This window comes from Melozone crissalis, unplaced genomic scaffold (genome assembly GCF_028551555.1).
Source record: "Melozone crissalis strain CALT ecotype California unplaced genomic scaffold, PUWL_Pcris_2 ptg000088l_1, whole genome shotgun sequence".
Lineage (NCBI taxonomy): Eukaryota > Metazoa > Chordata > Aves > Passeriformes > Passerellidae > Melozone > Melozone crissalis.
The window spans coordinates 3,262,604-3,285,549 of NW_026535865.1; the positions used below are offsets into that span (position 1 = coordinate 3,262,604).

Below are 22,946 nucleotides of genomic sequence, written 5' to 3' on the forward strand. Positions count from 1 at the left end.
CACATGCCTTACTCCTGGAAAACCAACACACAGGGATAAGGCTCCCTGCACATTTCCTGAGATTTTCTAATCAAGCCCACCTTCAAGTGCAAACATTCTTTATGTACTTTATCAATCACAAAACATTGCTGATAGGACAGAGTTTGTCTGCAGCCTCTGTGTGAGGGATTTCCCAGTGCCCAGGTCAGCGCAAGAGCTGCAACTTGACTTTTTCCTGCAGGTTGCTGAGTGAACTCTCAGTTCCTGCAGATATTTCAGAGCAAACAGCTCAGAACTGATGTTGTGTCACTCACGTTATGAAAGCGTCAATGCCAAGTTCAGCAGCTCTGCCACAGACCCCAAATAATCCATCCCTGCAAGACCAGTGTCAGAACTGGGGTCTTCACATCCATGGGGGAAAATCAGGCAGCAAAAATCAGGCAGCAAAAATCACCCAGCAAACAGCCCCATTTTGTGTTATTAAAATGCTGTGTGAGAACATCACATCTCAGCACCCTCTCCACAGAGTGTCTGCTCCTGCCCCTCTGGAGCTGTGGAGAGCCCAAACTCCTGCCCCGGACCCCAGCTGATGGGGTTAGAGCCTTGCAGTGCAATAATCCTGTGTGCCCTCAGCATAATTCAACTCCCACAGCCACAAAACCAGAGAAAAACATCCAAAAATCGGGCTGGAAATTACGGCTGCACAGCTCCAAACCTGCCTGCTCCCTTCCCTTCCTCACACCCTGCAGCCCAACAGGCTTTGCTTTGATGAACACAGTGGGACCAAGCTCCTCCCTCCCTGCCCCAGACAATTCACATTTTAAAAGCCACTAAATGAGGAATTGTGCCCAGGGGTGAGAGCAGAGTGAGCTGAGAGGAGCAGGAGGGAGCAGCAAGGCAGAACCACAGACGTCACAGGTGTTTGCTCTGACCTCTGACAAACCTGCTCCCTAAATTCCTTTCACTTAAAACCATTCCTTTGACTTAAAACCATCAGTCTTGTGCTGTAAGCTGAGCTCAGGCTCAGCTCATCACATCAGGGCCCTGAAATTCCAGTGTGGCCACACAGCAGCACTGATCCTGTGGGAGTCCAAAGTGACTCAATGTGTCCAAAAGCCTCCAAACTGCACTGAAAACAGACTGAAAATACCTTGAAAGTTACACACTATTCATTAGACCAATATTGCTAAATATCTGCCACCCTTTAATGCCTACGAATGAGGGACAATTCCTGAGAAGGGTCACAATTCCTGACAGCTCACCCAGTGCATCAGCAACTGCAGAGTGGGAGCTGAGCTCTGCAAAAGCTGAAAACTGCTTGAGTTACAATTCCAATGGAGCAGCAGCTCTTGGCATCCTTGGAAAAGGGCACCTCTGGCCTGAAACACACCATTAAAATCACATTTCTCTTTCTGGAGTGCACCAAAACCATGCACACCCTGAGTTCTTTAGAAACATGCTGAAGAGAATTAATCCCGACTTTCTCCTGAGTGCTATTCTAACTGGACTTTATTTCCATCCTTTTTGGTGGGATTTCCTTCAAAGCATCATCTTCCTCAGAGCCTTCAGGGACCCCTCAAGGTGCCCAGGAGGCAGGGAAATAAACACCATCTCAAATGAAGGAATTCCTACTGAGGGTACAGAAGCTCCTTAGTACAGAGCATCCAATTCCAGCCATAAAACTTTCTGGACAAGAACAGGAGCCGAGTGTCCTGCCCTGTTTTGTCAGTTTAAACCCAGATTCACAAGGAATCCAGACTCTTCACACAAATCCATTAAAGCCCTCAGCCAGCACTGGAGCACTGCAGGAGCCAAAGTGAATTCTGTGTTTGTTTTCCATGTCACAAGGCAAAAGGAAAGCCAGGCCCACAACCTGCAGCGACGTCAGCCCGTGCCCCCCAGTACCCTCAGCCAAAAATCCGAGATAAAGACAAGGCAATGGCTGGGATCCATATCTCCCTGCACAATTATGCAATGCCAGACAAAAACTGGGCTCAAAGCAGGAGTTGGAATAACTACAGGCTCATCCCAAGCAGGCAATCCCAGCCACAACTTCCCCTGACCCAACTTTCTTTTTCTTTTTCCCTTTCCTTTCCTTTCTCCTTTCCCTATCTCTTCTCTTCTCTTCTTTCTTTTCTTTTCCCACCAACCACCAGCCTTAATTAAGCAGCATGAGCATCCCAGCAAGTTCATTCACATCCCTCAATGGGAATTTGCAGACAATTATAGGATATAATTGGGAAGCCTAATCATTGAACTTGTACCCAACTATTGTTAGAAGCTGAGAGGAGGGTGAGTGTTGCTTCCTCCAGGACACAGCTGGTTATTCCCCAGCTATGTAATTAATCAAAAGGTCCTAAAATCCTCAACCTTTCAGTTAGAAATAATCTTTGTGCTGGTCACACCTGGGGGGTTTTGACCTTTTTTTGTGTTTTGTTGGGATTTTTTTTTAAGCGCAGCAATTATTTACAGAGGCAATCCCTGTCAAATCCAATTCCTGATAGGAAAAGATGTTTCAGAGAGCTTTGCCAAGTGACATATTTCAGTTGGTCTGCTCACACACTCTGAATGCACTTCTTTGTACAGACCCAACAGTTCACAATCCCCTCACAGCCTTGAACAACAAAGATTTCCAGTCCCTTCCCTGTAAAATCAGAGACTGTTGTCCCATCACACAGATTACATTTATTCTGCTCATTTTGCCTAAATCTGGGAAGCAGAATCTGAATTGCACACAATTTACAATACTTTTACAATTAATTAAAATATTTAAAATGCAGAATTTCATTGCCCTGCCTTCGTGAAAGAGGGGTAAAGGAAAGAAAACACACAGAACACACAAGCACCCTGAACATCAGCAGGATTTGCTCTGAATGAAACACATCTCCTCCTCCTCCCTGAGCAAACACATCACACCAGGTGAACCATTTCCTGCTCTCCCATTCGTGCACTACCAGCACATGTTAACTCTGTCACTCACTATTATTATTATTATTTTTACTTTATTTTATTTTTACATTCTCTGACTTTCCCCTTGCACCCAAGCCAGCAGCATTTTCCAAAGAATGGTCTGCCAGGTCTCCTGCTTTTTATCTAACAAGGGTAGTGCAGGTTCCGTTGTTTAAGCAAAAAAAGGTAACTTAAAACTGTTGTTGAGGGGGAAAAAGTTCTTCCTAAAGTACTCTTGGAACTCCCAAGGAGCCAATGCCAGGATCAGACAGAGATTTAAAACACCCTGAGTATCCTCAGTGCTGAACCACTGCATGGAACTCCTCTCAGACTCCTCAAGGGCCCAGACACCAACCCAAATAACAAGCGGTTTTGGGAAAGGCTAAGGTGAAAGAATTAAAACAGCAGCTATTTTATATATATATAATACATTTTAACCTTTTATATATATATATACACATACATACATACAACATATATATATATATGATATTTTATATCATTCTCCTTTTTAACTCCTCAAAAACCTTTGCCTTGACAGGATTTTTGTTCAGGAATTCAGACCTCTCAGCTATGGGGAGGAATCCTCTGTGCATTTACATTTCTAAAGATGACATGGGTCAGACAGTTCCTTCTGAAGTGCTGGTTTGGAACTGGGGCAGGAGCAGGAAATCTTCACTTCCCACCCCAAATTTAATAAGCAGCGAAGAACCTGATGAAACATCAGCTCAGCTGCACCTGTGGGGATTTCTCAGCAAGTTGAGACCCTTCATATTAAAATCCTTTATATTAAAGGACTTTATTTTAAAATCCTACAGCCTTGCATCACCCAGCTCAGTGCAGAAAAGCTGCTCCAGTTTTCCCCCAGTTTTGTTTGCTGTTTCCAAAGCAGCACATCCTTAAACACTCATTTATAGGAGGGATTGTTTCCACCCCTTCTCCCCCAACTCTGGGCTGTATCACAACCCCCTCAAGCACCATAAATCTCTTAACTACTCTTAATAAGCTCTAGTGAATTAGTTGAGGATGTCTCAGCGCTGGCAAAGTGTCACCACTGCCCCAGCCATGGGCCCTCAATAAAAGTGGAGCCTGGCAGGGTCAGCACAGACACCCCAGTGAGATTATCCGGTGTCAGTTCCCATCTGGCATTTGTCAGAGCAAGGGAAAAGAAAAAAAAAAAAAAAAAAAAAGGCAACCCTTATCAGATCTCCAAATAAAAGGAGCACTTCCACGTCGTGTAGCAGCAACTGGAAAAATTCCCTTTGTGTTTGAAGCTTTAAAAATATCTCTGCCCTTGAGGTTGGCTGAGTGTGCTCAGTGCTTCGAGACCCCTTTCCCATACAAAGGTAATAAAAACCAAGCTCGTGGTTACAGAAATTCCCAGCACATAAAAATTACAGGAAGCTGTTGCTAAGTAATATTTCTACCTAAGTAAACATCACAAAGCGTTTCCCACACACACCTCTGAACTTTGTTATTCAAACCTGCCTTGAAGAAGTTCAGAGTTGCAGAATTTCTGCTGGCACTGGTCTGCCTGAGAGTGCTCGGTGCTGGTTCACAGCAGTTGAAAGACATTTCAGGCTTTCAGTGTTTTTCTCAGGGCTTTGTTGTGCTGCTTGTAATTGAGAACAAAGCAGCTCCTCAGTTCCTTACCTGTCCCTTATCTGTCCCACAATTTTCCCCAGATAAATCACAGGGAAATTAAAGAGAGATCCTGTTGTATCCCTTTGTCTCTAGACCTGTTTCCCAACATGATAGAAAAAAAAAAAAATTCAAAAAATCATAAAATATTCTGATCTGGAAGGGAAACACAAGGATCAAGTCCAGCTCCTGGCTCTGCACAGAACAACCCCAAAAATCACTCAAAACCAGGAAAAACATTATTATTTTCACACAGAACCTTTCTTTAGCAGCTCTTTGCATGTCAATTATTCCACACTGTCATCCTTTCCATCTGCTGCTTTACGTCCCCTTCAATGGACACAAAACGTTTCATCTACTTTCCACAAAGTCAATATTTTGCCACAAACTCTAAACTGCACTAATGGAGAAAAAACTTTTGTTTTTATAAAAAAATAAAAGAGATAATAGATGGAAAATCTCCTGATAGACCTGAAATGGCACACACTGATGATAACTCAAATTTCCTGGCGGCAAGAAGGCCCAAGATGAAGCAGGTAACAGATTCCACCAAGGGTTTCACTCAGGATGAACAAGAGAACTTGAATTCTATCTTACCTTCTAATGAATGAACCTATAGTTCACAGAATAATAAAATTAATCTCAGAATGGGTTGGGAAGGACCTCAAAGCCAATCAAGCCATGGCAGGGACATTTTCCAGCATGCCAGGCTGCTCCAGCCTGGCCTTGGCACTGCCAGGGATCCAGGGGCAGCCCCAGCTGCTCTGGGCACCCTCTGAGTAGAGAATTTCTCCCTAACATCTGGCCTAAATATTTCCCCTTCTACTTTAAAAACCATTCCCCCTTTTCCTATCACTACTTGGCCCCGTAAAAACTATTTCAGATATCCATCCTTACATCCCAGGAATGTGGCCCTTCACTGTCTGATATTGCAGATCATTTTGTTGGTAATTTTTATTTGGCCATTCCACTTTTCCTTCCTATTGCTTTCCTCCACTTCCACATGACCAATAAAAGGCAATAAAAGGCTGAACCAGCTTTTATAATTAGACTGTCAAAGCCATCAGCCTGCTCCAAGTTCTGTATGGACACAGCAGCCTGACTGCAGGGAGAATTGGCAGGAAATCCTATTTCAGAGGGAATTGTTCCTTCCACAAGAGGAGTGACAGACATATAGGGAAAAAAAAAAAAAAAGAAAAAAAGACGTGGAAAAAATGCGAAATATGAAAATCATGTTTGGCAGATCCAGAGCGAGGTCTAGGACGTGGCATTTGCAGCATTTTTGTTGTCTGCATTCTTCAGCAAAGACGCTCTCTGCAGTGCAGGACCAAGAAGTACATTTTGATGGCAATAAAATAACTGTGTGTGTGAAAAAAAACCCTGTTAAAAATGTCAGGGAAGAGGTACAAAACCCCCAGAACAGGAACAGCACTTGGCTGCCATAAACAGCATCAGGCTAGACCCAAATTCCAAACAGACTACACATTTCCCTGCCTGCCTACCCAAAATATAACATGAGCTGGCCTTAACTGAACTGACTTGGTTTTCACACCAACATGAGTGATTTAGGAGGAGGGAAAAAAAAAAAAAGAAAACTCTGAAGAAGCACATCCTGAGGGATCTCAATCCATGGAGCTTCCACCTACACATCCCTGCTCTCAGACACAGAATTCTCAATACTGCCACTGGTTTTTCCAAGGGTGCAGCTGCCCACAAATGATTTCAGTTCCTCCCCAACCTTTGCTCCAATGTCTGTAAGATGATCCTTTACTTTGTTGTCCTGAACACTGTTATCACCAACTGAAAATAAAAAAAAAAATAAAAATTCCAGGCTGGAATTGTAGCTACAGGGATGATTCAGAGGCTTGGATGTGTGCCTTGGAGATAATTCCATGCTAGAACTGAAAAGTTAGTTTTGGAGTCAACTGGGATATTTGCACTGATTAAATAAAGGAATAATTAAATAAAGGAGGGATAACGTGGAGCAAACCACAGAGAGCTGGCAGGGGAAGGGCAGGGAATGGTGTGGAAGAGATGGGGGACACCAGGACCCCAATCCTGCCCCAAATTTGCCACTTCCCACACACACCAGACCCTTCAGAGAACCCCAGAGTCCTCAGGGCTGGAAAAGCCCTTTGAGATCAAATCCAACCCTCAGCAGCAGCAGAGTGCTCATCCCTAACCCTGTCCCCGGGTGCTCATCCCTAACCCTGTCCCCCAAGTGCCACATCCAAATGCTCATCCCTAACCCCCGTTCCCAAATGCCACATCCAAGTGTTCATCCCTAACCCTGTCCCCAGTCCCAAATGCTCATCCCTCCCCCTGTCCCCAAGTGCCACAACCCAAATGCTCACCCCTAACCCTGTCCCCAAATGCTCATCCCTAAACCAGTCCCCAATCCCAAGTGCTCACCCCTAACCCCTGTCCCCAAGTGCCACATCCTAAGTGCTCACCCCTAACCCCTGTCCCCAAGTGCCACATCCCAAGTGCTCATCCCGAACCCTGTCCCCAGGTGCCACATCCCAAATGCTTATCCCTTACCCTGTCCCCAAATTCTCATCCCTAACCCTGTCCCCAGTCCCAAATGCTCACCCCTAACCCTGTCCCCAAATGCTCACCCCTAACCCCTGTCCCTAAATGCCACATCCCAAATGTTCATCCCTACCCCTGTCCCCAGGTGCCACATCCTCCCTGCCTTTGAACACCTCCAGGGATGGGACTCCAACACCTCCAGTGCTTCACAACCTTTTCCATGAAGAATTTTCCCCCAATTTCCCATTTAAACCTCTCCTGGAGCAACTTGAGGCCATTCCTCTCATCCTGTCCCTTACTCCTTGAAAAAGACACCAATCCCCACCTGGCTGTCCCCTCCTGTCAGGGAATTCATTTTCCAGCCTTCCCACAGGTGCTCTCCCAAATTTCTTGCCCATTTCCTAATATTTTCCAGCGAGACTCCAAGCTCAGCAAGCTGGAAAAGCCAGTCAGCTTGGGACTTGTCTCTGTCAATTGACACCCACTCTGTAAAATCAAAACAATCAATATTTACATATCCTTGAAGGGTTTTTCCCAGTCCCAGTGCAGCAACTTCCCATCCAGAGATGCAAAAAAATGATTAAAAAAATAAAAAACCAAAGCAGAACCAGGAGATTCTACACCAAGTTTCATTAAACGAACCAGGGGTACAAATAACCTGGGTTAAAAACTCCACACAAAACCAAAGTTCCCTCTGAAAATGATACTGAAATTGCTGCATTTCATTCTGGTTAGAAAATAAAGAGAAAAAATTAGAGAGAATACACTTAAATCCAGAGAGCCAGGAGACCTGAGCACAGCAGAAGATTCCCAGATAAGCTGCAGAAACACAGAGGGAAAGATTTCATGACATTAATACCCTGGGTACTGGGTATTGTAGGAAATTTAGGACTTTTAAACAATTAATATGGTCCAGTAGAAGCTTATTGTTTATTGTTTCTATAACATTTTTATAGATTTTTTTTTAAACTACTAAATACACATTTTTCAATTGGTGTTTTTGTTTTGTTCACTTGGTTTTTGTTTGAATTTTTTTGAGTATATGATTGGTTATAGTTTAGATGTTTTACAGTTTTCTGCTAACTAGTTTTTGTGGTCTTGGTATTCAGTTTCTCAGCCTCTTCTTTCTTAATTTAGCACAATTTATGTTCTAATAGCTTTGACCAATTCCTGAGGCTTTGACAACAAACTCAGGAGCAGCCTGGCTGGTGCACACTGTGCACCCTTGCAAATACATTGCAACAACTGGGAGCTGCTGTGAGGCTCTTCAGGCTAAGGAAAGCCAAAATACAATTCACACAAGCTTTTAATAATCTTGACAAAACAATTACACATGCTAAGGATACATTAGGGCTGGCAGGAGAACAGAGAGGCAGCGATTGCAGGTTGGCTGAATAAATGTCACTTAATCTCCACCACTGGCGTGTGCTCAGAGTCCAAAGGCTACTCACAAACAGACAAAAAAAGGTTTAAAAACCCTCTCAGGCTGTCAAAACAGCAGCAGAAGCACAGGGGCAGGTGTCACAAGGCACGGGGTCACACAGATCCCAGCCAGTGCAAAGCAGCGGCCACCAAAAAACTAAAGTCCAAATCACGGCGCTCAAACAAAGATAAGCCTGGCTTGTTAAGTGGTTTGGGAAGTGCATTCCAGTCACTGCCCAAATATTCAGGAGCATGGTTTCCCTGCTGTTCCTTCTGCAGGGGACACACAAAACCAGAGCATCTGTGTATAGTGCTTTTTGAAACCATTTTTTGATTAAAATCTCAATTTCTGCGTCAGACTGAGCTGAGGCAGGTGCCCTCCAACAAACTCTTGCATCAGAGGCTCAGGAGCTCAGATTTCTGTCCCACTGGTAAAATATTATCATTAAGATATTCCATTTCTCCAGGTTTCATGGACATAGGCAGTTTTTAAAAGGAGAGAAAACCATCCATTCCAAAACAGCCCCAGAAAATTCACAGGGATTTTGGGAATATTCAGGAGCACGGCTTCCCTGCTGTTCCTTCAGATTTCTCCCCCAGTGATAAAATATTATCATTAAAATATTACATTTCTCCAGGTTTCATGGAAATAGGTAGTTTTTTAAAGGATAGGAAACCATCCATTCCAGTCTGCTGCAAGACAGCCCCAGAATATTCACAGGAATTTTGGGAATATTCAGGAGCACGGCTTTCCTACTGTTCCTTCTGCAGGGGACACACAAAACCAGAGCATCTGTATATATTGCTTTTTGAAATCATTTTTTGATTAAAATCTCAATTTCTGGGTCAGACTGCGCTGAGGCAGGTACTGGACAGGTGCCCTCCAACAAACTCTTGCATCAGAGGCTCAGGAGTTCACATTTCTGTCCCAATGGTAAAATATTATCATTAAAATCTTACATTTCTCCAGGTTTCATGGAAGCAGGTAGTTTTTTAAAGAAGAGAAAACCATCCATTCCAGTCTGCTCCAAAACAGCCCCAGAAAATTCACAGGAATTTTGGGGCATTATGTTCTAGGCACTAAAAGTGCCAATTAGACCTTTACCCTTATGAAACAGCAGCAAACACAGCACATGAAATGCATAAGAAACCAGGTTTCAGTGCTGATGTAACTGCATACCTGAAAGTTTATAAATAAAATGCTTTACAATCTTATTTTTCATTTTAAAATAAGGAACACACGTACACACTTGCATCTTCTTGCTCATACCCTGTTATTCTGGCCACAAAAAATAACCACTTTCTTTAAAGGGAAGCTGGACGATTTTGGGGTGAGGAGTAGCAGAGGGGAAACCACATTAATTGCATTAGTTTGTGCATACTGGGAGGAATTCCTCCTCAAATTTGGCACTTAGCACTCAGAGCTGCCCTTTAAAGCTTGGCAAGAATTTCTGTGCAGCCCACAAGTTTCCTAATTTTGTCTCAGGACACACTGGTTCGTTTGGATGCACGACCTCCAGAAAGGCAGACAACCCTAAATGTGTCACTCTCACCTCAATTCACTTTGCTCCCTGTCAAGTCAGATTGAACATAAATCAAAGCCAATATATAATTAAAGCTAAGCTTAAGGTCAGTTCCAAGTTTGGAAAAAAACAAATCTGTATGAAATTGAAAGCAACTCCAATACATTTGGGGTGGCAACAGCAGTGAGCTTTCTGAACACAGCTTCTGCCCTGGGCTCAAAGCTCTGTTATTTCACCCTCTACCCCACCCAGGTCCTCTCTTCTCCTTTAGGTCTGACTCCAGCTTCTTCTCTGACCAAATGCTGCTCACTCATCCCCAGATCTTACACCTTTTTATGGCAGGAAGGTTTTGGTAAAGATGGAATTGCAACTTTCCAGAATGAGGTCTATTTCAATGAGACTTTTCCCCACTGTTGTGCTTCCACCTGCTGCAGCCTCTCAGCCAGTCTGGACTTTCACTCCCACCCCAAACTTCAATAAAGACACTCAGAGTACCAAGTGTTATCCAAGACACTCACAATCCATAAAATGGTGAGCTCTGGGCAGCTCCTGACTCTGCAGGAGAACCAAACACAGAATTCTGGATGCCTTATAAACACAGGGGGAAGAATTGCTCAAACCCATCCCAAAGGTTTTCTCTTCCTCTTTTAAGGTCAATTTTGAGCCCTGCTGAAAATTTAAGGTCAATTTTCAGCCCAATCTGTGCTTACAGGTCAGGAGGCACCTGTCAGGCCTCCAAGAACCCCAAAGTGGTTTGCGTTGGAAGAGACACCAAAGCTCATCCAGTGCCACCCTGCCATGGTGGGACACCTTCCATCGTCCCAGACTGCTCCAAACCCTGTCCAACCCGGCCTTGGGCACTTCCAGGGATCCAGGGGCAGCCTGGATCAGGGCCTCACAGGTCCTGACAGGTCAAAATTTGACAGCAAAGCCCCATGTGAGACCCCTCAGCGCGCACTGACCTCTCTGGCAGCGATCGTGCGTCCAGCAGCGCTCGATGAAAATCCCGTTTATCACCGTGGGGGGACAGTTGCTCTTCCCTTTCACAGTGCCTGGGCACACATCTCCACACTCCTCCTTGTCATCCTTGTTGGCCACGATGTAATTGTCCTCTACAGAATCCAAAATCCTGGACCAGTCGATGGTGGACAGGTAGCAGAGCTCGTTGTTCTTCTCGATGCGCACGGCGCCCCGGGTGATGTTCATCAGGTTGTAGAGGCCAATTTCCTTCAGGTGAACCATCTCAAAGATCACCAGGGCGTAGTTGAAGAACAGGTGAGTCCCTCTGATCACAGTGAGGTTGGGGAAGAGGCCCTTCAGGCTCTCCAGGCCATAGACACGGAACAGCAGCAGGTAATCTGTGATCATGGTCAGCTTGGGGAAGCTGAGCTCACGGAAATCTTCGGGTTTGGTTTTGAACATCAGCAGGATCTGCAAGTGGCCCTCGATCACGGTGCAGTTCTCCAGCATGTTCAGCCTGGTCAGGTTGTTTCGGATGTCCATGCTCCTGCAAACTGGGAGGCAAAGGAGAATTCATTTATTAAATTGTTGGAGTTTTCCAAACTCTCAGTTCTGTCCAACCACACCGAGCTCCGCTGGGGACTTGTGGCCCTCAAGCTTCAAGTGTTAAGAAATACACAGCGGGGAACATTCCCTGGTATAAGGTTACAAAACAAGAATATTTCATCATTTTTTTCTGCCATCTTGAGTGCCTGCCTGTTGCCTCTATCACGACTGCAGTGCTGGGACATCACAAAGGGAAGAGATGGCTGGGCTGTTTCCTCCAGGTAGCTGCCAGCAGCACACCTACCTCATCTCAGATTGTGCAATTCATGCCAGGGGATTAGAGGGAGGCATTTAGAATGGTTGCAGGGAGGGGAAGATAGGAAAGAATAATGGCCAGAGATGGTAGAGCTTGGGAAGGGAGCAGAAAAACCTGGAAATGCACAGGAGCACAGCCCACGCTCCTGCCCAGACTCTGCTGACAGGAGTAATTTACTACATTAGTAATTTTTGCCCTGAGCATTCTTTTCAGGTGAGGTGTTGGGGGTTTTTTTTTGGTGATTATTTTCTCAAGGGTGCAAATCTCCCTCTCTTGGCTATCTGGGCAGTTTATTTCATAGAAGCAGGAACCAAAGAACTGGCAAAGTGAACAAATGCATGGAGCATAAATTAGAAGGTAAACTCAATAATAGGAATCCAGGAACCAGCAAAAGGAAAAAGTTTGAATAGGGAAATATTTTTTCAACTCTAAGTACAGGTAAGAAATCAAGAAGGAAATTTGCAGCCCCACGCCTCTACAGCACAACAAAACAAAACAAAAACCCTTTTGTGACAACCCCTTTGAAACCAACTTCACAGAAACATCAACATAATGCTCAAATCCAGGTGGATTCTTCCTGATTTTTTCCTTTTTGAAGACTGCATCCACTCAAAGAAGTCTCTTTTTTGTCTGCAGCTGGTTCAGTGTCTTCTCTCCCCACTTTAGAACAAAAAACACAGGCTGTTTCCTCTTTGTGTCACTATATGTAAAGTTCACCAGCTATAAAACCACCACATCACAGCTCCAAGGCATCACCCAGCCTTACAAAACTGATGTGGACACAAACATTTCACAGTAAGGACTGTCTGACTCCTCCTGGTTTAACACAGGGGTTAAAACCAAATTCTATGCAAATCTCTTAATAATTATTCAAAAATTTGCTCCATTGACTGCAAGGAAAAAAAATTGGCAATACTAATATGGGATTTGCAGCAATGCTATTGCCCAATGGGATTTTTTGGCACTATATCCAAGTCATTTCATAAATTGCTTTCTGGAAGAAAAAAGCCAACGCACACGGTGCCTCAAGGATTAAGGATGTACTTGGAAAAAGTGGGAAAAGGAACCTGATGACCAGCCAGCAACAATCCTCTGCCCCAAAATGTACTGCTGCACATCCCAACCTGGGATTAAAGACCTAGGAGAGCAACAGATTCAGCTTAAATGCTCTGGATATTTATTTGCAATAAATAACATTGGTATTTCCAAAGAGGCAAGTGCATGGCAGGTCAGGTCAAGTGAAAGGAGAAGTAACAGAGGGACACGTAAGAAACCGAAAGACTGAATTCAACTGAAGCCACCAGTGCAGCTAAAATTACCAGATAAATTCAAAATGCAACATCTTGGTTCTTTTTTTTTTTAATAATTATTATTTTGGGGTGCACAGCAGTGTTGGGGTGGTACCCACCACCACAGGATAATGCACTGCCTGCTGGAATGGACAGGGAAAGGAAAGGTCAAAAAATACAGACCAGGAATTTCTTGTGAGAGTCAGAGCTGCAGGCTATGGCTGTGGCTGAAGGGATGCATGAATGCCCCAAGCACAATTGCCTGTGTCTTTCATCATTTTGGGCAGAATGAGGTGACTCACAGGGGCTGAACACAAACCCTGCACCCTCAGTGCCCTTGCAAAGGGCACCCTGAGCAGGGCTGGGGGCATCTGCACTGAGGGATGGCCAGGAAAAGCCCATTCCTCACTGCCTGGCTTTTGAAACCAACTTCATAAAAACATCAACCAGACCATAGAATTCGGTTTTAACCCCTGTGTTAAACCAGGAGGAGTCAGACAATCCTTGCTGTGAAATGTTTGTGTCCACATCAGTTTTGTAGGGCTGGGTGATGCCTTGGAGCTGTGACGTGGTGGTTTTATAGCTGGTGAGCTTTACATATAGTGACACAAAGAGGAAAGAGTCTGTGCTCAAAGAGGAAAGAGCCATAATGTTCAAATCCAGGTGGATTCTTCCTGGATTTTTGCTTTTTGAAGACTGCATCCACTCAAAGGATTCTCTCCTTTGTTTACAGCTGGGCCAGTGTCTTCCCTCCCCACTTAAGAACAAAAGTGCTGTGGCTGCTTTTTCAGGCTGTGGAAATTCCCTTTGTGCAGGCACAGAGTTAAGGAACTTGGTGTGGAGGAGCCACCCATGGTGGGTGCCCAGCACTGAGGAAATTCAAGGTCCTGCCTGGCAGAGGAACAGATCCACAGGCAGCAAGGATTCTGAGAGGATGATCTGAATCCCAAAATGGGTTGGGTTGGGAAGGACCTTCAAGCCCATCCAGTGCCATCCCTGCCATAGCAGGGACACCTTCCATTGTCCCAGGTGCTCCAAGCCCTGCCCAGCCTGGCCTTGGGCACTGCCAGGGAACAATTCCTACCCAATATCCCATCTAAATTTCATTTTTTTCAGTGGAAAGCATTCCCTGTGTCCTGGCACTGCTGGTCACTGCAGCCCTGGAGTTCCCAGCTCTCACCCCTCTCCTCAAAAACTCCAAATTAAATCACTCTGCTCCTGGACCTTTCAAGCTTCTGGACATCAGCACTAACATGAGCTATGCTGCTCCTGCTCCAAACAGCCCAAAAGCTGCTCAAAGATCTTCCTCAAAGATCTTCCAATTTCCACAAAGAACCATCTGAGCACCCCCACAGGGTCCAAACCTCCCTCTCTCCCAGCTCTCCCATCCTGACACAGATTCCTCACAGAAAAGGTGACCAAAGGCTAACAACTCCAAATATTTTGAAAAGATGTGTTAAGGAACAAAGGTTGGCTAAAGGTGAATCTAAAAAGAAATGAGTGAAGCTTTTGATGAAATAAAAATACAGATCTAGCAGAGCTGGAAGTACAACAGCCATGGTTCATCAGCTGCTTTTCCCCACATTTAGAGAAAAATCACACTTAATTATTTTTCAGGTTCTACTTCAATTTAGCTTTTAAGTGACAAATGGTATCTAAGCTCCTTCTTTTTAACACCTCAAAGATCAAAGAGAATAATAAGGAAGTAAGAACATCTGAAACAAAATGGGCTTTTTACTTGGAGGTTTCTCCATCTTTTCATGCCTTTCAATTTTCAGCAGTTTATATCTCCTGTTCATGCAGTAGCAGCTTAAGTCACCCCATAAATTTATTGTTACCAAGACAACAAGAAGCAGTTTTAAGCAAAGTAATAAGTGCTTTTCCACAGCTTCTCTTGATAGTATTTCTTCTGCAAAGACAGGGGAATTAATCAACCATTCAGTAGGAAGGCAAGGCAGGTTTGATCCCAGAAGAAGGAGAGCAAAGTTGAGCCATCAATTATAACACAGACAACCTGGTTTCAAAAAAACACATAAATCAGCTTTCAGGGAAATAAAAAAAAAAAAAAAAATCACAAATTGATTCTCCAGTAGTGGGCCCAAAGCTGCTCCTGTGCAAAACCCCCACTAGACATAAATTCCTAAATTTCAGCAGAAACAGCAGCACAGCTCTGAGCTGCCAGAGGAAGCACAGCTCCATCCTTGCAACCAAGCTACTCACTCAAAATAAAAAAAATAAATTACTAAATCATCCTACACATGTTCCACCAGCTCCCCCCAGAAAACCAAGCTGAAGCCACGCTCTTCAAAAAACAAACAAACAAACAAATCCCAAGATGCCAAAGCCTCTCGGACAAACTGGTTTGGTAACAACCTTCAAGTCCTGAATGAAGAAACCAGATCTGATGCCAGAGGTTAAGTTTTCAAGCTAACCAGGGGAATAGCTGGAACTTAAACCTTGTTTATAGTAAATCATGTGGATAGCAAACCTTAATGATTCACTGCTTCAGAGCTCTGGCCTTTAACAATCAAGATCAGGGGAACTGGGCACAGAAGGATCACAAACCATTTGAGGTAACTATTGGTTAATTCTGATTTTTTTTTTTTTTGTAGTCTTTGCTGCCTACTGAATAAACAAACTATTGCAAAAAAATAAAAATTACACTTGCTTGGGTTGGGTCAAAAGCATTGTAATTCTACATAAAGCTGATTTTTAGAAGTGGCTTTAGGGAACTGGGAAAAGGACTTTCTTGGGATTTTGGGTGATTTTTGGGATTTCTTGTTCTTTTTTGGGTGTTTGGGACTAACTGCTGAGACAGGAAAACATCCTGGTACCAGGTTAGAGGGAAGGGCTGTGTGACAGCTCCTAGCCTGCAGCAATTGTTTAATACACATAAAAAACATCTAATTGTGAAATATGGATTTTTAAGCTTCAGTTCTGCACATCAGAGGTCAATTTTGGGGTTGCTGAGCAAACTGGATATGGAGTCCAAAATGAGCCCCTGTAAACCCCCAGGCCTCAGGGAACATCTCAGGTGCCTGATACACTGCATGCCTCAAAACCAAATTAAATCACTCTGCTTTCAAGCTTCTGGACATCACCACTGACATGAGCCATGCTGCTCATGCTCCAAACAGCCCAAAAACTGCTCAAAGAACTTCCAATTTCCACAAAACTCAACCATCTGAGCACTCCCATAGGGTCCAAACCTCCTTCTCTTCCATCCTGACACAGATTCCTCACAGAAAAGGTGACCAAAGGCTAACAATTCAAAATATTCCCAAAAGATGTGTTAAGGAACAAAGGTTGGCTAAAGGTGAATCTAAAAAGAAATGAGTGAAGCTTCTCACCGCCCAAACCGAGGGTAAATCCCTCGAAGTTTGCCCTTTAAAGCCTGGTTTGGGCTGTGTTTATGCTCCCCTCATTTGGTTCAGAACCCAAACTGCAAACAGAGCTTGTCCTGCCCCATTTCCATGCAGAGATCACAAGGGACAGCAACCTTGGGGTAACTCGGGGTCTGTGCTGGGGCTGACACTCCTGAGGATCCTCCCTGCTCCAAAGGCAGCAGGAACAGGTTCTACACCTTGCCCATATCAACACCACTGATATTCCACAAGGCACTCACCCCAAAAATGACCTCCACAAAGCTCTGGGGTTTTATTTACACTGTTCAGAGACAGCCACTGTGCTGCCTCTCCCCAAAAAAGGGGACAGAACACGCTGAGTTTGGTACAGCCCTGCCCTTCTGCACTCACTTTTCCTACTTTATTCTCCTACTTTTCTCTCTTTTATTTCTACTTTTATTCTCATAAAAAATTCATTCTAGACTGAGTCTCTAACACAGGCTTGAGGTGGGACAAGGGAACAGTTTCTTAATGAGTTTACAAGCACAAAAATATCTGTATCAGCCAGATATGATACTAACTAAGAAGCAACCTATTTTAGAAGTGTGTTACTACAGCAATCCACAGGGAAATTTGTCCCACAGGATGATTTAGGCAGAGATCTCTCAACTGCATTCCCAACTCAGATCAGCAGCAGGTACTGGAGCACATGTGCAGCTCCCAAATTTAGGGGAAGAGTTCAGGAGGGGAGGAAGAGCATTCCAAACATCCATGACTGCATTGATCAGTTTTCTATTAACCAGAAAAGGAGCCCAAAGGAAGCTGCTCCATTAGCAGATGCCTAAAACTAGGTGAGGTAAATCCCACCCCAAATACCAGAGCTAATGAACTGACAGGCATGAGTCATGTGCGAGATTTATTTCAAGAAGTTGCATTATGTTTACACAGTCATTAAAAAAAAAATACACAAAACTGTCTTTCTTCCCAAAATGAGATATATGGATCTTCATTTTATGCACAAGTCAGGCCTTCTTTCCTTAACCCTTTTTTCTACTACTGTCAGTAATTCCTGAACTCAGCAACTACCCTTAACCACATGTAGGAGAGGAAGAGTGGTTAATATGAATATTGTGCTCTCACTTGAAGTATTCCAAAAATATTTAGGAAAAGGGGATGGATGGAGGAGGAGAAACTCATAATCTGGATGTCAATGTGAACTTTACCATCCACTTCATTTTTCTACTCAACCACCTCCACCCACCTGCTGCTGGCCCCCAACTCTGCCTCAAGGCACCAAAGGGGAGAGGAATTCACGGGGCACAAGGAAAAACCATGGATGGGGGAATTTTGTCCCTGGAGAGGCTTTCTGTGGGAACACAGGGCACAGATCTCCAAGAAAGCTGCCTCCATCAGCCCCGTTGCTCAGGGAACAACTTGTTTGCTCATGCAGCTCTCGTACGCGCATTTCCCCCCCTGGTTTTTTGTTTCTGCTTTCCGTCCCCAGCGCGCTGCTCCGTGACCTCACCATTCCCAGAAAACTGAGCCAGAAAATGGAATCAAACACCACAAAACCTTTCAAATCAGGTTCAATCATCAGAACCCTGTCTGTAGGATACCTCATCAAGTATTTGCATGGTAAAAATGACACGGAAATGTTCCAGCCCACGCTTTGCTTTGCTGTCTTGTGCCCCTGCTCCTCCATCCATGAACTCAAGAGTACATTTTCCTACCACGCTGTAACACAGCAAAGATCAGGGAGTTTAGAACATAAACACGCTTGAACCCCAAAAAGCAAATACGATTTAAATAAATAACCAAATCACAGGCTGTGCTGTGGCAGTAATAATAATAGTGTTTTCAAATTAGGAACTGCTGGACTCCAGTTGCACACGTATTTATTTATTATTAGTGCTATATGTCAACTGCCTTTTCCATCTCTGCTGGAGGAGGGCAGGTTTGCCCACAGCAGCTGGGGCTGACCCTCCCAAGGTAACAGTGTCACCGGCCTCTTGTGAGGTTTCAGATGTGTCAGGGAAGAAACTGGGTTATTTTTGAAATATGCGACTTGTCCTATTGCTGGGAAAAGAGGTTGTCTTACAGGAACATGCTGCTTTATTCCCTGAATCCCATACATATCCCAATAATGTCCATCACTGTGTTGTCTGTATTTGAACTGATTCTCTTGCTCTTGCCTTTTGTGATGGGAAAGCCAACAGGTAGATTGTCTATGGGAGACATGACCCACGGATCCAGTTAGCTGTCTTTAAATAAACATTTTCCTTTTGTCAAAAAAATTTGTAAGAATCACCTAAAATTAAAGAACCTCTCATTAAAAGGATTCCCTGAGCAAGTTTATTTAACGTAGCCCATCAAAACAGCTCGTAAGGCTTAACCTCGAGCCAGCCGTGGGTTTAACAAGCTTGTGACCTCCAACACAACATCTTTATTCCCCTGTCTTGTATTTTACAAGCCCCTGTGTACACACAGAGCCTCCCCCCGGAGCTCTCCCATCTTAATACCTGTGGATTTGGCACACTACCTAAAAGTGGTTAAAGACAAAACCTCCGCGTCTGGCCACACTAAACCCTCCTGAAACCGGAGCCGGTTCTGAGGCAGCCGAGGAGCGGCGGGGGCACAGGGCTGGGGAGGGCACCGGGGAAGGGATCAGGGAAGGGACCCGAGAAGGGACAGGGGAAGGGACAGGGGAGAGCAGCCAGGAAGGGACACGGGAAAGGAACCTGGAAAGTAACACGGGAAAAGAACCAGGGAAAGGGACATGGGAAAGGAACCAGGGAAAGGGACATGGGACAGGACCTGGGAAAGGGACACGGAAAAGAATCGGGGAAAGGACCGGGGAGTGAATCGAGGGAGGGGACCCAGGGAAGGGGTCGGAGAGGGGTCCGAGAAAGGGACCGGGGAGGGAACCGAGGAACAGACGCTGTCAGGGCCCGGGGAGGGGACTGGGTAGGGGACCTGGGGAGGAACTGGAGAAGGGACGGGGCAAGTGCCCACGGAAGGAGCCGGGGAGCGGCACCGAGAGGGGCCCGTGCCCTTCCCCGCGCCTGCCCCGGGCGCGGCCCCCGCTGACCCCGGCCCAGCGCCCGCCCGCGCGGGGCCCCGCGGGCCGGGACGCGCCGGGGCAGCCGCTGCCCTCCCTCCCCGCGGCCGTGCCCGCTCCAATCTCGGCCGCCGCCGGGCCCTCCCCGGGCCGGGGGTGAAGGTGACCCGGGAGCGCTCCGGGCCGCGGCCGCGCTGCCCGCGGGCCCCGCGCAGGTACAAAGGGCACGGCGGGGCCGGGCCCTCCCCGCCGCCGCCGCCGCCGCCCCCCAACCCTCCCGGCCGGGCCCCGACTCACTCTCGCCGCGGCCGCGGCCGCACCAGGCTCCCAGCACCACGGCCACGGCCAGCGCCGCCGCCGCCGCCGCCGCTCTCGGTCCCATCCCGCGCCGCTGCCGCGGCCGCCGCCGCCCGGCGCGAATCAGAGCCCGCGGGGCGGGCGCGGGGGCCGGGCCCGGCCGAGCATCGCCGGTGGAGCCCCCGCGGAGCCCCTTTATAGCGCCGGGCCCCTCCCTGCCCGCGGTGTCGGCCCCGGCCCGGCGGCCCCTTCCAGCGCAGGCCGGGCTGGCGGCGGCGCCCCGGCCAGTAAACAAGGGGCTGCCCCCGTCAGCTGCGAGCCGAGCGGGGCGGCCGCAAGAGGCGGCGCGGAGCGCGGGCACGGGACGGGACGGGCCGGGGGAGGAGCAGCGGCAGCGGCTTCCAGGCACCCTTCATCAGCCACCCATCAGCCATCCGTCCGTCCAACCAGCCATCTGTCCGTCCGTCCTGCTGTCCGCCCACCCGTGCAGGCCGGCTGTGAGCCCTGCTGGCGCTGCCCGAGCAGCCGCTGTAGCCTCGGTAGCGTTGAGCGAGTGAAACGAAGGAGTTGAGCAGCCTCACCTCGCTGTGGGTTCAAATGGAAGGAGAGTAGGGTTAGGTTAGAGATTAGGGAAAAGATTTGTACTGGCAGGGTGGGCAGGCCCTGGCACGGGGTGCCCAGAGCAGCTGGGGCTGCCCCTGGATCCCTGGCAGTGCCCAAGGCCAGGCTGGACAGGGCTGGGAGCAGCCTGGGGCAGTGGAAGGTGTCCCTGCCATGGCAGGGGTAGAACGAGATGGTCCCCAAGGTCCCTTCCAACCCAAACCATTCTAAGATTCTGTCCCCAGTGCTGACAGCCCAGGCTGCTGCCCTGGCTGTGCCCACGTCCCTTCTCCTCCTCTTGTAAAGGATGAATTGCCACAGAGCTGGACAGAGCTTGGGATGAGGATACCGTCTACCACTGCCACTGCTTTTAGTATCACAGAACCCAAAGAGCCATTGTAGATTTCTGGTTTTCTGGTTCTTTTTCCAGTGGGATTCACCATTTGGTGCCTTTTTTAATCATCCCTGCGCTGCACTCGCACTAAGCCATGACAGTACGTTTCCTGGCAACTTCTAGTAATTTTATCTGGCTCTTGCTTTCAGCCATTTCTGCGAGACAAATGAGTTTTAAACTGCTGGGAAAAAAAGCCTTTTTTAATTCAAAAATGCTTGGCAAATAGACATTTTTTAACATTTTTATCCCACCTTCTTTGGCTTACAACAGATCTCTCACTTCTGCCTGGCATGAAGAGCCCCTGGGCAGGCCAGTGGTGACCAGCAGGTCACTGGGCCTCAGTGCCTTTGTCTGGACACTGAATTGCACTATGAGTTTACCCTATTTAAAATACTTTGCATTGCTTTTCCAGGTAAAGAATCCCTGCAGTTGTGCCAGGGACACGACAGAGTGTGAATGAGGGGAGGGCTGGCCAGTGGAACCGTGGCTCTGCTGCTGTGATTCAGCCCCTGACGTTGTTTGAGGTTTCCCTGTTGGACAGGGTAAGGCTGGCAGCCTGATTCGACCAGAGGAAGCAGGATTAGCTGGGATGGTACCTGTGCGGCAATAACTACATCTTGGCACTTGCAGGCTATTTAAATGCTGAGATGAAAGGCTCTGCTTAAGTGGGGATGCTTTCTCTGTCATCAGCACAGCAGATGTGTGTCTGCACAGCACAGGAGCTGTTGATTCAGCCCATTGATGTATCAAAGCCACAGTCATGGGACAGCATTTCCCCCATTTCTGTCCTTTTTTCCCAAATCCATGCTGCTGCCTCGAGCTGGCAAGTGCAGAGAGACTTGGAACCCCACTCATTGACTGCTTCAGGAAGTAAGGGCAGTTAAGGAATGGAAATAAACAACAAAAGTATGCATTCTCTGTTTGCAAATTAACCTGCTTTATGAGTGTAGACTTTGCATAAAACAGACAGAGCCAAACATCACCTGGACAGCTCGGGCTGTGTGGAATTTTTACTGGGACTGTAACAGCAACCTGCTCTTGCTTACTCACTTCTGTTCTCATTGCCTTTCATGTAATAATGATATCAGCTTACACATTGGCACATGAGGATTAAAGGCTACAGATTTATTATCTTTCCTTAAAATACTATTTTTAGTTTCTAATTACTGATTAAGAACATCAGGGTGCAACCTTTCCAGCATCTTTCCCATACATTCACTGCTACATATTCATCATGCTACAGTGCACTTGGTTTGCAATCAGATAAACCAACAGGAGCAATGTGGGCGCTTAGAAACTAAGCCAACACCTGCTTACTCTTTTTTTTTTTTTTTCTAATAGCTGCAATGCAGGCTCTTCTTTTATTCCTGATTCAAGAAGCTACTAAAATCACCAGTTTGATATATTAAATGTTGGCAACAGTCACATTTCTTCCTCTTCACTACAGATGTTTTATGGTTTGGTTAAAATAACTTGGAAATAAGCAGGGGTAAGTACTATGAACTGTGACAATCACAGACATGGGGGTTCAATCTGAATCCTCCTGAGAAAATAAGTACAGAGATACTTGCAATAGAGTGCATCCATCTGTTTGACCATACAAAGACTTATTTGTTTTGGTTTGATCCATTCCTTACTTAAATCATGGAATGGTTTGGGTTGGAAGGGACCTTGGGGACCATCTCGTTCTACCCCTGCCATGGCAGGGACACCTCCCACTGTCCCAGGTGCTCCAAGCCCTGTCCAGCCTGGCCTTGGGCACTGCCAGGGATCCAGGGGCAGCCCCAGCTGCTCTGGGCACCCTGTGCCAGGGCCTGCCCACCCTGCCAGGGAACAATTCCTGCCCTATATCCCATCCAGCCCTGCCCTCTGGCAGTGGGAGCCATTCCCTGTGTCCTGTCCCTCCAGGCCTTGTCCAAAGTCTACTGCTCTGTCCTACAGATGCCTCCACATCAAACCATCCTAAGAGTACCAAGTTCCCACCAGATCCCTCCTGCAGATCAGTGCTGCTCAGAGCTGGAAGCCCATCCCTTGAGCAGGAGCCACGTTTGCACAAACAGGTGGGGACAATGACTTTGTAAAGCAGCTTCAATGTT

At 46.5% G+C, this 22,946-nt stretch overlaps 2 protein-coding genes across 2 annotated transcripts in view; both read right to left on the reverse strand.

Annotated features, from left to right (window-relative positions):
• Positions 1-19,956, reverse strand: part of INSR (insulin receptor) — a 56,607-nt gene extending 36,651 nt beyond the window's left edge. The window contains exons 1-2 of the mRNA XM_054291171.1: positions 19,857-19,956; positions 11,009-11,560 (exon numbers count right to left, since the gene is read on the reverse strand). Of these exons, the coding sequence (XP_054147146.1) occupies positions 11,009-11,560; positions 19,857-19,941 (637 nt within the window). The 5' untranslated portion in view covers positions 19,942-19,956. The remainder of the gene's footprint in view (positions 1-11,008; positions 11,561-19,856) is intronic.
• The window catches only part of USE1 (unconventional SNARE in the ER 1), a 190,183-nt gene that overhangs the window by 158,524 nt on the left and 8,713 nt on the right, over positions 1-22,946 (reverse strand). The window lies entirely within an intron of this gene.